General features: G+C 38.0%; 1 protein-coding gene and 1 pseudogene across 2 annotated transcripts; one reads left to right on the top strand and one right to left on the bottom strand.

Moving 5' to 3' along the window:
* The first annotated feature begins 1,355 nt into the window (after positions 1-1,355).
* On the top strand, positions 1,356-16,225 carry LOC114934693 (aminopeptidase N-like; annotated as a pseudogene). Its single transcript, XR_014925799.1, has 13 exons — positions 1,356-1,842; positions 7,345-7,449; positions 8,038-8,465; positions 8,888-8,894; positions 11,295-11,645; positions 11,709-11,862; positions 12,253-12,334; positions 13,077-13,455; positions 13,948-14,225; positions 14,485-14,702; positions 15,285-15,566; positions 15,819-15,882; positions 16,085-16,225. The product of XR_014925799.1 is annotated as an aminopeptidase N-like (transcript).
* Positions 5,694-6,781, bottom strand: LOC146721097 (uncharacterized). Its single transcript, XM_085487425.1, has one exon. It carries the CDS (start codon positions 6,779-6,781, stop codon positions 5,756-5,758), a length of 1,026 nt encoding a protein of 341 aa, XP_085343551.1. The 3' UTR covers positions 5,694-5,755.
* Positions 16,226-16,373: the final 148 nt, after the last annotated feature.

Raw genomic sequence — 16,373 nt, 5'->3', positions numbered from 1 at the left:
TTATATTATTTATTTTACAACTGTCAAATTATTAATCTTCGCGATGACAGTTGCTTGATGCGATGAATATAATCATATAATTTTAATTCGCCGAATTTCTATTATGTAGTATATAAATTTAATTTCCGAATTTGTATTGTGCACATAATTTTAATTCGCCGAAATTTTATTGTATAGTTTCATATATTTATTTTGTATATATATATATATACCTGTTTATATATTTTTTTACTCATTTTGTTTAATCGAATATTATTACATGCGCAAAGCGAAGTTATATTATTCATTGATAATAAAACCTTATAAAAAGCAACGCATCTATAAAATTATTATTGCAATGCATGCATAAAAATATATATTAATTAATTATGTGATTCATAAAAATTCAATATATATGAATTTTTAACAGAAAAAAACAGAATTTTCTTCAAGAATCTTTCGATCAAAATATCTGTACTTCCATTAGATTTGCGCGTATGTACTTATCCACTATGCGTCGCGGCTCGCGCCAAACTGATCACGTGATCATTAGTCTCACACTCGCGATATTTTGCACGTGAACCAGTGTCGCGTGAGCCGCGCAGCACGACGGACGTGTGGGATGAACTAATTCTCGCGTGCGTTATTGATATTAATTTTATTTTTTATTTTACAACTGTCGATCTAGTAATCTTCATGATGACATTACTTGATGCTATTAATATAAGCTATTTTAATAATAAACTATTTTATGATATATCTTATAAATATTAAATAAATAATAAATATTAAATATTAAATATAAAATAAATAATAAATAATAAATAATTAATAATTAATACTAAATATTTAATAAATATTATATAATATTTATTTTATTACTTACAGTCAAAGTTCGATGTGTTTGAGTAAACGAGTTTTCGTGAGAAATAACGTCCCGGCCAATGAGTTAGCCTAAAATATTTTATAATATAATATAATATATATAGTATAGTTTTATACTATATAATATATAGTAATATATAGTAATCTTATAAAGCGGGCGCATATATAAACATTCTGATTCTGAATATCATATGCTGGAAGATTATTGCTTTACAAGATTACTTCAGTTTCTTAATGGAAGAGACGTGTGTAGAAATCGTTAGGGAAAGAAGTATTTGAAAAATATTTCGTTTATCACTTAATTGCACAAAAATAATTTATTAGACATGCGCAGTCTCTCACGATCGATCAATTTTCATTATCGATATCAGTCTGTCTATATTCCCGGCCTGACTTCGACTCTCTGCTCTCGATATTCGCATACCAGCGCTTTCCCCCACTCGATATCCTTGTTTTCGTGTTTCTTCGTCTTTTCCCTATCATATGTATATATTGTATATTTTTGACTCCCAAATAACGGAATTATAACGGACTTATATTTTTAGTAGCCTACATGTGTGTCACATAGTTATATACATTCTCTCGTTATGGTCGTCAAAGGTCTGTTAACGATAGCTTTATTGCTGATCGCAGGCCAGAGTGTTACTCTTCAAGATAATGAAGCAGTAAATAACACAGTAGTGGAAGAATATATAGAAAATACATATCGGCTACCAAAACATGTCACGCCTATTCATTACGATATAAAATTAGTACCACATATCGTGGAAGGTAACTTCATTTTCGATGGCGAAGAGAGCAAATTAAGGTGTCGAAACCGACAAACACTATCGCATTCCACATCGTAGAAATAAATATAGATGAAACAACACTAACTCGCAAGGAGAACGATGTAAATCCTGTACCGAATTATGTTCGAAAACAGTATGAATATAATGGTTACACGCAAATTTCGACTGTACGATTCGAGGAGCGATTGGATTTTAACTACCTGACGTGCCAATTGATCAGTGCAGGATGTAATATGCACATATATAAGAAAGAGAGTGTGTGTGTGAAAAGAATCGAGGCCTTTAATGTTCGTATCCATTTAATTTTACGACTTTCAATCGGTACATACTTTTCCTTCGGTCGCACGTCCGCACGCGATAACTGACGGGGGCCGAATCTCTCGAACCCGCGCTATCTATTCTCTTCCTGCCCGTTCCTACGACCTTCGAGAATCTTCTCGACTCATCCTTTTTAATTTCGCTTGTGTTATTGTTTTCGAGTCTTGATTATCGTCTTTGTCTCCCCGTCTTGTCCGTTGTGTCTTTTCACTTGTTTATTATGTCTCGCGTCTCGCTTTTCCTTTCGTCCTGCGTAAGCTTCGCATATATGTAAACTGGGGAATATGTGACGATATAATCGCCACAGTACTCCCCCGCCAGTGCTATACCGATAGCACGATATTTCGATGTTCGGACGCTACGAATTACATTTTCCTTTATACGTAAGCGCGACGCAAAATTACACACATAAAATCAAAACAAAAAAAAAACAATAAGAGAACGCTAATATAATATAATCGTGTCGTTCGTGCTCGCATATGCGTACGCGTGTCAATTACTTGAGAACCAAAAAAAACAAAAATATAAGATAGAGAAATAGCGCTATAAACCGCGAAACCAATAGAACTAGAATACAATAAAATGAAATAACTTGCTTAACGTGTGAATTCTCCCAGAACCTCGCGACCCGAAATAATTATTTCCTATCCTACGTCACAGGCCCGCCTGGAAACGGTCCGGGAACCGGACTCTTCTCCCTGCTCTCGTCGTCGTCTCGCCTCGTCGGAGCGGCGGTCCCGCGTCCTCGCGCTCCTCTCGTCGATTGACCTCACTGCCTCGGTCCCGCGCCGTCGATCCCGCCGGCCCGTCGCCTCCTGTATCGCTTTCTGAAAAAATATACGCGGGCTTTAGTCGGTCTATCGTGACCGTTCTCTCTTTGCCGTGCATGCGCACGACAAAGACTTTCTCGCTGCGACTGATGACCTCGTACGGTCCCTCGTATGGCTCCTGCTGCATCCTTTTTGGTCCGTCGCGCCGCACAAACACCCGCCCGGCCGTCGCTAGGTCCTTGAAGACGAACGGTCGTCGCTCTCCATGCCGGGTCCCGTCCACCGGTCGCAGCCTCTCGAATCGCTCACGCAGCGTCCTGACGAAGTCGACGGCACTGTCCTCGTTGTCCGTCGGCAGCCGACTTAAGAACTGCCCCGGGATCCTCAGCGCCTGACCATACACCAGTTCGGCCGTGGTCGCCTTCAGGTCGTCCTTCCACGCTGCTCTGATCCCCAGCAGGACGGTCGGCAATGACTCCGTCCAGCGGTCGTTTTGCTGGCACCTGATCGCCGCCTTGAGCTGGCGATGAAACCGCTCGACCATCCCATTCGCCTGCGGGTGATATGCCGTCGTCCTCAATTTTTCTGCTCCCGTTATCTCGCTCAGTCGTCGAAACAGACCGGACTCAAACTGAGTCCCCTGGTCTGTCGTAATTCGGAGGGGTGCCCCAAATCGGCAGATCCACCCCTCATAAAACGCTCTCGCGATCGTCTCTGCCTCCTGGTCCCGCACGGGGAACGCCTCAGGCCATCTCGTGAAACGGTCCACGCACGTGAGACAGTACCTCTTGCCCTCTGAGACTGGCATTGTGATGATGTCTAGATGCACGTGCTCAAATCTGCTAGATGGAGCAGCAAATTTCTCTAGCGGTGCCGAGACGTGTCGCGACACCTTGGACCGCTGGCAGGGCACACAGGATCGAGCCCAACCCCGGCAGTCCACGTTCATCGACGGCCAAACGTAGCGCTGCGCCACGAGTTTGCCCGTCGACCTGATTCCCGGGTGCGCCAGGCCGTGCACCAGGTCGAATGCGGCCCGACGGAAAGGCTTTGTCAAATATGGCCTCGGTGTCGGCGTCGCTGTGTCGCAGTAGATCGCAATTCCGGTTCCGGGGATCTCCACCTTGCTCAGCCTTAGTCCCGTCTCCCGTCTTAAATACTTCTCGAGCTCCTCATCGGTCCTCTGTGATTCCGCCAGTGCGGCGTAATTCATAGGAGTTCGGAGCTCCTCGATTCTCGATAGCGCGTCCGCCACGACATTCTCCTCGCCCGTCACGTGCCGGATGTCCGTCGTAAATTGTCCGATGTAGTCTAAGTGGCGGAACTGGCGCGGCGTGCTCCTCTCAGGTTTCTGTCGGAAAGCAAAGATGATTGGCTTATGGTCGGTATATACCGCGAACGCGCGCGCTTCCAGCATGTGCCGAAAATGCTTGACCGCCAAGTATATCGCTAGTAGCTCTTTATCAAAGGCGCTATACTTCGATTCGGCTGGGCTTAGCTTCTTCGAGAAGAATGCTAACGGCTCCCAGCCGTCGCTGCCCCGCTGTTGTAATGCCGCGCCGATGCTTTGTTCGGACGCGTCAGTAAACAACGCGAGCTCCGCGTTCGTCCTTGGGTGCCTCAGAAGCGCGGCCTCGGCCAAGCCTTCCCTCGATGTTTCGAATGCTCGTTGAGTCTGCTGCGTCCACGATATCGGCGTCTTGCCCTTAATGTTTTCTCGAAGCAGGTCATTGAGCGGTGCCAAAATCTCGGCAGCTTTAGGCATGAATCTTCGGTAAAAATTTACCATGCCTAAGTACCTTCTCAAATCCTTCGCGGTCCTCGGCATCTGACACGCGAGGATTGCCTCCACTCGCGCCGGCAGCGGTCGTGTTCCTTCGTCGGACACCTCGTATCCGAGGAATTCCACCCTCCGTTGTCCGAATACGCACTTCGTGGGGTTGATCACTACCCCGTATACTCGCAAACGCTCAAACACCGTCCGTAGGTGCTCGTGGTGTTCTTCCTCTGACGATGACGCAACGAGGATGTCATCGATGTATGCGTAGCAGAATTCAAGGTCGCGCAAAACCTCATCGATGAACCGCTGAAACGTCTGTGCCGCGTTGCGTAATCCGAACGACATGTATGGAAATTCATACATGCCGAACGGCGTGGTGATCGCCGTCTTCGGGATGTCCTCCTCCGCTACCGGTATCTGGTGGTATGCCCGCACTAGGTCCAGCGTGGTAAAAACTTTCCTACCGCCGAGGGCCTGCGCGAAATCCTGTATATGTCGCACCGGGTAGCGATCCGGGACCGTTCGCGCGTTCAGCGCCCTGTAGTCTCCACAGGGTCGCCACTCTTCGTCCTTTTTTGGCACCATATGTAGGGGCGCCGACCAACTACTCCTTGAAGGTCGCGCGATTCCAGCTTCCACCATCCTTCTGAATTCGTTCTTCGCGGCCGCCAATCGGTCCGGAGCGAGCCTCCGCGGCCTACACGCGACAGGCGGTCCCGGTGTCGTTTCTATATGATGTCGCGTTGTGTGGATCGTTTCTCTTGGGCGCCCGTTCGGCCTCGCGATGTCCGCGTACCGCTCCAACAGCCGGTGATACGGCGTCTCTCCCGTGACCGCTTTGACGCAGGGTGCATCGCATCGGATGCATCGTCCGCGCGCGGTCAAGCTCGTCACCTGGTCGACGAGACGAGAATTTCGCAGATCGACGAGGAGTCCGTAATGCGCCAGAAAATCGGCGCCGATTATAGGTCGCGAAACGTCCGCGATCACGAATCGCCACAAAAATGCACGTCGTAATCCAAAATTTAAAACTAATGTTTCTGTCCCGTATGTACATATTGGTGTGCCGTTCGCGGCCGAAAGCTCGTAGGTCGATCTCTGTCGCGGTCCCCGAACCATTTTCCGAGGATACACGCAGAGATCCGCGCCCGTGTCAATTAAAAAACTCACTTTTGTGTTCGCGTCGGTCACGAACAGGCGACGCGCCCCGTGGCCTGAGTCACTCGCCGCCACTAGCGACCGGCCCCCGCGTTTCCCGGTTGTTGCATCGAGCAGGGCGGCCTGCATTGTCGAGCGCTCGGTCCGAATCGCCAGTGATACCAACATATCCCACTGGCCGGCGGATCACGGCTTGCCGATCGCGCTCGCGGGCGCGAACGCGAACGCTGGCGCGAACGCGGGCGGCGCCGATCGTCGTCACGGTCTTCTCCATATCGGTCACTCCCGATCGCCTCGATCGATCTCCGTATGGCCGTCAACTGCTCCGCCATCTCCCGCTGCATCTCTAGTCGCATCTGCGTCATTCGCAGCTCCATTTTCGCCTCCAGAGACATCGGGTCGCACGCGCTCTGACCCTGAGGAGCGGCGAATCTCGTCGTCTCCGCCACCTGGAACACCGGCGCCCGGGAAGCCTCCACGATCGCGTCCGCGATATCCGCCAGTTGCTCGGGCGTATCTGCCGTACGCGTTATTAAATGCGGCTGAAGGTGAGCTGGCAACCGACTCAGCCAGATCGTCCGCAACACCTGGTCGCCAACCACGTTCCCGGCAAGACCGCGAAGGTGGCGTAAAAATTGCGATGGCTTTCGATCGCCAATCTCCTCGTGTTCAAGGAGCCTCCGAGTCTTGTGCTTCTGCGACAGACTTAGTCGCTTAACAAGCTCGGTTTTCAAAGTCTCGTACGCGCGCTCCGGGGGCGGATTCATAATTATATCGCGCACTTCGGTGGTATAACGCGGTCCGAGGGCAGTCAACGCGTACCCGAACTTCGTCGCGTCGACCGTAATTCCGGCGGCCTGGAAACTCCGGTCGACGATGTTAAACCAGAGCTCCGGATCCGTCGGCGTGAACTCTGGCATTCGCATGCCCACTCGACTCACCTCGGGGGCAGGCAAATAATACCCCGGTGGCTGCTCCGCCCGGGCCGATTGCATCGCAATCAGGTGCGAATTCGGCGCCTGAATCCCCGGCCGCTCGAGCGCCCGCGCCTCCGGCTCCACGCGTGGAATAGCGTCTTCGCCGTCTCGCATCACCGGCATGTCGCTCTTTCTCATTCACTCGACAATCGATCGCGAAACTGTCCTCACTCTCGATGAAATGTCTTGTCACAAAAATAAAATAAAAAAAAATGTTTTCTTCGCGTATGCACGATCACGTCGGGGTCACCACTTTAACTACCTGACGTGCCAATTGATCAGTGCAGGATGTAATATGCACATATATAAGAAAGAGAGTGTGTGTGTGAAAAGAATCGAGGCCTTTAATGTTCGTATCCATTTAATTTTACGACTTTCAATCGGTACATACTTTTCCTTCGGTCGCACGTCCGCACGCGATAACTGACGGGGGCCGAATCTCTCGAACCCGCGCTATCTATTCTCTTCCTGCCCGTTCCTACGACCTTCGAGAATCTTCTCGACTCATCCTTTTTAATTTCGCTTGTGTTATTGTTTTCGAGTCTTGATTATCGTCTTTGTCTCCCCGTCTTGTCCGTTGTGTCTTTTCACTTGTTTATTATGTCTCGCGTCTCGCTTTTCCTTTCGTCCCGCGTAAGCTTCGCATATATGTAAACTGGGGAATATGTGACGATATAATCGCCACAGGATCCTGGAACTTACCAGCTATATCTCAAATTTACGGGTGTGATTAGTACTGTTTATCATGGATTCTATCGAAGATTCTATACTAATAATGAAGGCCATAAAGTGTAAGTAATCATTAATAAAAGATTTACACATGTACAAATAAAATCAATAAAGATATAACATAAATGTAAATTTTTATAAAATTTCCATATATAAAACATGTCTGTATAAAATAAATGTAATATATATTATAATTATATATTATTTATATATTATAAAAGAAGTAAATATATATATTCACAAGGATAAATTATTAGAAATCGTAGACGACGAAACTGGATCTCTTCCATAATGATTAATTTTTTATTGTATTATTTAAAGTTTGTAATTGTTATTTCAGCTTTCATTTGATAATGATCTTGATAAAAACCAAAGGTCGAAACGTTATGAAGAAGATTTAATAAATTAACACTTTGCCCAGTTTGTGTGGTCGTCTACGATTTCTAATAATTTATCTTTGTGATTATATTTACTGGCGCTAGTGGAAGTATATATTTCATTTGATTTGCTTAAATATATATTATATAAAAAAAGTGAATAGAAAAGCACAATTTTCGCGTTTGTAACTGTTGTAATTGCCCTTCAAAAATTAATTGAATTATATAGCGATCTGCTTCCTCACTCTGAAGCAAACTACAATAAATTTACAGATGGTTAGCAGCAACGGATTTCCAACCAGTCTACGCACGAAAGGCGTTTCCATGCTGGGACGAGCCTGCTATAAAAGCGACCTTCCAATTTTCCATAAAACATTATCCTAATTACACAGCGTTGTCGAACATGCCGTCCATACGGTCGGAGATCGACTCGGCCGATGGAAAATTGTGGACACTCTTCCAGACGACACCTATTATGTCCACCAACTTATTGGGATTTGTGATCGCCGATTTTGAGTACATCGCGAATTCGGATGGCACCATGAAAATATGGGGTTCGAGGCATCACCTGCCTTACGCCGCATATCCCCTTGATATCGCTGAGAAAGCAACGCGCGAACTTGAAAGATTCACCAATAGCACGTTTCCATTCCCCAGTTTACAGGTGACGCCACTGAAGTCTGGGGCATGATCCTCTATGCGTAAGTACATAAACATATTTTTTCCTCTCCAGAGAAAATAATTAATAGTATTATAGATAATCGATCCTTTAAAAGACCACGAGGATAATTAAAACTATATACTTATATACTATATACTTATATTAAAACTAGAATAAAAGAAATTTTCTTATACTTTTCAAACAATTGAAGATTTATAGTTATTAAAATAAAATAAATGCCCCAATTACTTGTTTGACAGTTAGAACATATTTTTGACAAAAAAGGAGAAAAAGCAGAGGAAAATAAAAATTCTCTCTTTATGTAGATTATTTCAATGTTTACAAACATGAGAATTGTAAAGTATCTGCCGAAAATTATACTTATGTATATCGCAATGTAACAATATATTTTATATTATATAATCGTGCGTATTGGTAATGAAAATATTTGCAAAATTTCAGGCAAGACGTACTTCTTCTAGATGAGAATTCGCGTTCGATATATGACACCATGGAAATTATTCAAGAACTAGCTTTTCGGACCGCGCTTCGCGCGGTCCTCAAAGCCAGCCTTTCTATTCGGACCGCGCTTTGCGCGGTCCTCATATAGTCTATATTAAATCCGTTTTAACACAAAAAATTAATTCTTTTTTTGTATTACCGCGAACTACTTCCACATTTGTTGTTCGACTTTCACGAAATTTATACCAAAATAAATGTTTAAATTTTTTTGTGGATGACTACTATGTTATCTATTTCTTTCTCCCAGATATTTTATTTTCTTTTTTTAAGACACGCTTTCTCTCTCTCTCACTCTAAAACACACGCGCTCCCTCTCTCTCTCTCTTTAAGACACATGCTCTCTCTCTCCTTATCTCTCTCCCTCCCTCTTTCTTTAAGACACACGCTCTCTCTCTCTCTCTCTCTCTCTCTCTCTCTCTCTCTCTCTCTCTGTGTGTATGTGTGTGGGGTTTTTTAAGTTTACGCTTTCACCTACGCATCCACCCACACAATCGCATATTTATGAACGGATTTTTTAAAAAATTGGTACCAAAATGTTGCAAATTTTTGGCGACGATGTGGTTTTTTCAAGTGTTACACCTCCACCCACACGCATGCGCATTTATGGACCAATTTTCACGAAATTAGTACCAAAATGTTGCAAATTTTTCTGAGAAAGCTGCTGTGTGGTTTTTTTAAGTTTTATCCCACCCACGCATGCATCCACGCATTCACACATTTATTCACATACTTTTTTGAAATTTGTAGTTAAATTTTGTTGGAGATGGCTACTATGATTTTAACAAATTTTTATCATCCTATTCATCCACCCACGCACCCATGCACCCATTTGCATACGCATTTATTGACTTGGTCACACCAAGAAGTAATTTTTAAAAAATTTGTGTACGTATTTGTGATTATGTGTGCAATTCGTGTAAATAAACCTTTAATTTATATGCAATTTTCACGAAATTAGTACCAAAATGTTGCAAATTTTTGCAATCACAAACATGTACACAAATTTATTTAAAATTACTTATTGGTGTGACCAAGTCAATAAATGCGTATGCACATGGGTGCATGGGTGCGTGGGTGGATGAATAGGATGATAAAAATTTGTTAAAATCATAGTAGCCATCCTCAACAAAATTTGAGTACAAATTTCGAAAAAGTCTGTGAATAAATGTGTGAATGCGTGGGTGAATGCGTGGGTGGGATAAAACTTTAAAAAACCACACAGCAGCTTTCTCAAAAAAATTTGCAACATTTTTGTACCAATTTCGTAAAAATATTGGTCCATAAATGCGCACGCGCGTGGATGAATGCGTGGGTGGAAATGTAACAATTGAAAAAACCACATCGTCGCCATCTTCAGAAAATTTGCAACATTTTGGTACCAATTTAAAAAAAATCGGTTTATAAATATACGATTGCGTGGGTGGGTGCGTGGGTGGAGGCGTAAACTTAAAAAAATAAAACATCAGATTTGTCAGAAAAATTTGCAACATTTTTGTACCAATTTCGTAAAAATATTGGTCCATAAATGCGCACGCGCGTGGATGATTGCGTGGGTGGAGGCGTAAACTTAAAAAAATAAAACACCAGTTTCCTCAGAAAAATTTGCAACATTTTGGTACTAATTTCGTGAAAATTTGTCCATAAATGCGCATGCGTGTGGGTGGATGCGTGGGTGGAGGTGTTACACTTAAAAAAACCGCATCGTCGCTATCTCCAAAAATTTTGCAACATTTTGATACCATGTGTTCAGAAATATTGCAAAAAAAAATTTTTTTCGCAAAAACATACCCTCCTCTGAAGAAAAAAAATAAAAATAAAAAAATTAAAAAAAAAACCCACAGCAGCCACCCCCGAAAAATTTGCAACATTTTGGTACCAATTTCGAGACAATCGGTCCACAAATGCGGAAGTAGTTCGGGCACAGACAGACAGACAGACAGACGGACGGTGCTTATATATATAGATTAAATTAATCCCTCTCTCTCTTTCTCTCTCTCTCTCTCTCTCTCTCTCCCTCTCCCTCCTCAATATTATATATAATAATATAATATTATAAATAAATATTATGTAATATAATCATTTTTTGCAGTAAAACAGAAAGCTCGATGGGCAAGAGCCGGAAGAGGTACCAATTTAAAAAAAATCGGTTCATAAATATACGATTGCGTGGGTGGGTGCGTGGGTGGAGGGGTAAACTTAAAAAAATAAACCAGTAGTTTTCTCAAAAAAATTTGCAACATTTTGGTACTAATTTCGTGAAAATTGGTCCATAAATGCGCATGCGCGTGGGTGGATGCGTGGGTGGGTGCGTGGGTGAGGGTGTAACACTTAAAAAAACCGCATCGTCGTTATCTCCAAAAAAATTTGCAACATTTTGATACCATGTGTTCAGAAATATTGCAAAAAAAGATTAAACATACCCTCCTCTGTAGAAAAAAAAAAAATTAAAAAATTAAAAAAAAAACCCCACAGCAGCCACCCCCAAAAAATTTGCAACATTTTGGTACCAGTTTCACGAATATCGGTCCACAAATGTGGAAGTAGTTCGCGTACATACATACAGACAGACGGTGCTTATATATATAGATTGGTGCATCAATGGTTTGGAAATCTAATCAGCCCGTCTTGGTGGGATTATCTTTGGTTGAGCAAAGGCATATCGACCTATTTGAAGTTCTACATTATGGACAAAATATTGGCAAATTTCGCAATCAGAATATATATGTTGTATTAATTCTTTTCATGAACTTGTTCTTCTCAGTTTATTAAAGAATGGCGGTTGATGGACTTATTGGTGGTGGGATATGAACAACCAAAATTGTTTAAGGATTATGTTCATTCTCAATCGATCAACATAAACATTACAAATCATTTGGATATCTCCAAAACATATTCTGACAACACGTATACAAAATGCAAGACATTTTTTAAATATATTTATTTAACTATATGTATATATGTATATATAATGACATTATTAAATATCTATTCGAAGAAATGTGATAATTGTTATAAAAAATAATTATAATAATATCTTTTATAAACATCTTAATATGTTATTTATAATGAGAGCCAAAAAAAAGGAATTAAAAAGTTTAATTGGTTAAGAAATATCACACAAGTCAATTTTTATAATATATTAATGTACATTTAATTTTTTTCAAACGTTTGTCTTAAACGAAAAGCATAATCATAAGTTCCTCAGAATTATTATATCAAGATAAATATTATCTTTCTTTATATCGCGTAGTTGCTTATATATTTGTAAAATATATTTACAAATTATGTTTTTTTAATCTTTTCAGCTGCTGTTCTATTGCGAATGGTATCGCATTTCTTGAGGGAAGACGTGTTTCGAAATGGTTTGATAAAATATCTTCAAGCACAGTAAATATAACTTTTTTGAATTTTTTATTATATATTATTTACCTTTAAATAAAGTATAAATTCATAATTCAAGTTAATAGATGTAAGACAGAGTCGAGAATTTTATCGCGTATATGTTTGATCATTAAAACATTTTGCGTGTATGTTTGATCATTTAAACATTAAATTTATTTGGTGTATTTAATCACAGACATGCCTCTGTTTAAAAAATTTACATAATCTAATTTAAAGTTTTTTAAATGAGTTTAAATTTTGAGAAATTAAAAATATTAATTGTTCAAAACATATCTCAGTTGCTCAGTTGGAAGAGCAGTCGCCCGGCAAGCAAAAGGTCTCGGGTTCGATTCCCGATTCAGCGACTTTCGGATCTATATTTTTCTCTTGCATTTATTTATTTATTTCCGTAGGGGGGTTAAAGGATTATTGAAATTAAATCTCAAAAATGAGATTATTTCATATTTTAAAATCTTGGCCGTGACCAAGTAAAATTTGGTGCCTTGTGCACAGATATTTAATTCTAACGAAAAAATTTAGTTTCGTTGGGATAAAGCAGTCTTTCGCGATTGGCTCTTATTGTCTGTCTTTCACTTTAAAAATATTAAATTTATATATATTCTAATTTTCTTAAAGAAATGTGTTAGGCTACAGAAAATACAAAGGCTTTTAATTATCAAAAGTCTTATTATTATCAAGTACACTTACATATCTATATTATATGCATTATTGATTACTGTATTTTCAGCCAATACAGTAGTGCTACACCAGACGATTTATGGAAAGCATTGCAAGATGCTCTCGACGAATCGAACGTACCGTATGATAATTTTAAAGTAAAAGAAATGATGGACACGTGGTTCAAACAGGCAGCGTATCCAGTCGTGACAGTCGATCGAAATTATGATACAAATGAGATTAAGGTGACGTAAAAGAGAGTTATTCAATTATCATCTCTTAATGACACTGAAACAAACGACGCATGGTGGATTCCATTGAATTATATTACCCAAAGTAATCCGAATTCTTCATCAACTCTACACAATGGTTAAAACCTCAGGATGAGAGTTTAACGATCGCAGGAGTCGACATTAATGACTGGATTATTGTGAATAAGCAGTTGACAGGTAAGTATCGTTATGTTATCAGATAAGGTACAAGTTAAAAAATGTTTTAAATTTAATTCAAAATTTGATAACAAAATTTTGAAAAATTATTAAATTTATTAAATTTTTTATATTTATTTATAATAAATTAAAAAAATTTATTCGAAATTTGATAACAAATTCTGAAATATTGAGCTTTATTAAATGCACAGAAAAAAATAGAAATCAGCAAGGTTCAGCAAAGAAGTTGTATTTAAAAGTTATTGTCAGTATGCTCATAAAACTTTGTTATCATCTCAGAGTACTGCGAATTATTTACAGTTACATATGAATAGTATATTTATAAATTATATACCTATATATTATAAATTATATATAATTGTATATATATATAAATATTATAGAAAATTAATATATAAATTTCAAAAATATAATTTAATTATTTTAATAAAAAATAATGCTGCAATTATAAGTGTACATTACATATTATTAATTTTTTTATTCTAAATACAGACTATTATCGCGTTAATTACGATATAACCAATTGGAGACGAATCATTGCTTCCTTTAATTCCGACGATTACGACAAAAGCCCAGTTTTTAATCGTGCGCAAATTATCGACGACGCTTATTACATGTTAGCAACCGGACAGCTTGATTTTATTATTTTTCTCCAAGCTATAAATTATTTGTCGCGCGAAATCGATCTCGTTCCATGGTATCCAGCATTCCGAATCATTTACAAATTAGATTATTATTTGCGGATACCCCGTATAGCTACGGTCTTTAAAGTAAGATAGGTTTTGCACAATTTATAAATATATATTAAAACTGATCAATTATATCTAAATTAATCAAAAGAGAAGAGAAAAGAAAAATATTAGTATTAGTTAAATTTAAATATTAATATACATAAATTATAATAATTTTGTGATTAATTTTTCCAAATTAAATATTTAATAATTAGTAGAAAAATTATTAGGAAGAAAGCTATCTTGAATTAAGTTATTGCATTTTCAAATTGTTTGATCATTATATAATGTTTTTAAGCCATATTTCTACAAGTTGACGCAATATAATAAGTTAATTGAACATATCGATTTCGACGAGCATTCTGATGATGATCGTACGACTAGAAGAATTAGAGCAAAATTTATGAGCATTGCTTGTTTATACAACATATATCTAGACTTGATTGATCATGACAAATGTCGAGCAAAAGCTACCGCTAAATTACTTGCATATATGGAAAGTCCAATCAAAAACATGTGAGCTTTTATTATTTTATCTAAGAAATATGAATATGACAAATAAATTCAACAAATTTAGTTTTATCTCAAACGTCACTAAATTAGATTAGATAATGCCGAGATTCTCTGTATAAAATAAAAACAATTAACAATTAGATTTATATAAAAAAATATTTTTGAATGATATTTTTGCTTTATTAAAGTAAGATAGCATGTATATATGTATGTTTGAATTGATGCAAAGTATAAATACTGTTGTTTTACATAATGTAACACGTTGCTCATAAATAAAGTTAATGCTACATAATTATTAACATAAAAGCATGTCGCGTAATAATTTGCCGAACAAATTGTTTGTTAAAAAGATCAGTGATTAATAGTAAATAATTTTCATTTTTGGCACATCACATTTTTCTTATTTTATATGTATATATATATATATATATACATATGTACATATACACACACACATATATATATATAAATATATATATATATATAAATATATATATATAATTTGAAAATCATATGGTATGATTTTTTGTGTATTAATATATTATTACAAGTCTTAAATATTTTAATTTTAATTTCGTATTATAGGGTTCTATCTGACCAAAAATTTATTTGCTTTGGCTTGATGCAAGCAAATAAATCTATTTCGAATCAATTCCTGCAGAAAGTAAATAAGCCATTACAACATCTCCCATTTTTTGGTTGTTCGGAGAATTTAGACATGATGGAAAGGCTAATAACTAATAATATAAACTATTTTGAAGAATATGATATTTATAATCATCTCTTTATAAATATGTTGCAAAATATGTCAAATATAAATGCAACTATTGATTTCTTTATTAAAATATTTGACAAGATTGTTGAAAAGTAAGTAACTCTTTTTCATATAAAATTAATATTCTCTTAATGTTCGTTTTGTCTTTCTCTTTCTCAAAGATATGTAAGTGTTGATGCATGATATTATTATACTCATATAAAGCAAAATATTTACGTGTATATTTAAATAAGTTTTGCTTATATTAATTGATGTAGATAATTATCTGCTCAGAGATAGATATGATAAAAAATGTTTAATAATCATTTTTAAAGCAATTTTAAATAATATATATTTTATTATAGCCGAACTGATCAATACGTCCTTCACCTTATTATTATACTTAGCGGGAAAGATCAAATTAAAAAGGTAAAATGTCATTATTATACTTTGATATTATTAGACTATTAGTAAAATACATTAAAGATAAAATAATACTATTTCTATATTTTTATTATATTATTATTATTTTATTACTTATCATATAATATTATATTATATAAAATATTTATTAAGTCTGTTTTTGAATGTGATAGGTATAAATTGAATTCCGAAATAACTTGTGTTATAGATAAAAGATTTTGCCAAACAACTTGGACTTGACATAGGTATGCATTTAGTTGAGAGGAGAGAAATCTTATCCATAATTAATAATAATTTAGTCAAAATTCGTAATGCTATCGAAAACAATCAAATCGAAAACACCAAATAATACTATATCAAGAATAATAAATGAACTTTAATAAATAAATGTGCAAATATGAAAATATATTAAACAATAATGAAATTGTTATATACTATTAATTATAAATCTGATATATTCTGTTTTTATAAATAATAAGTATATTTTATTATTTATC

The sequence above is a fragment of the Nylanderia fulva genome, unplaced genomic scaffold (assembly GCF_048542155.1).
Source record: "Nylanderia fulva isolate GAGA-0341 unplaced genomic scaffold, ASM4854215v1 Scaffold55, whole genome shotgun sequence".
Classification (NCBI taxonomy): domain Eukaryota; kingdom Metazoa; phylum Arthropoda; class Insecta; order Hymenoptera; family Formicidae; genus Nylanderia; species Nylanderia fulva.
The sequence above is the reverse complement of the archived record's forward strand: the minus strand, read 5'-3'. Positions and strand labels throughout refer to the sequence as shown.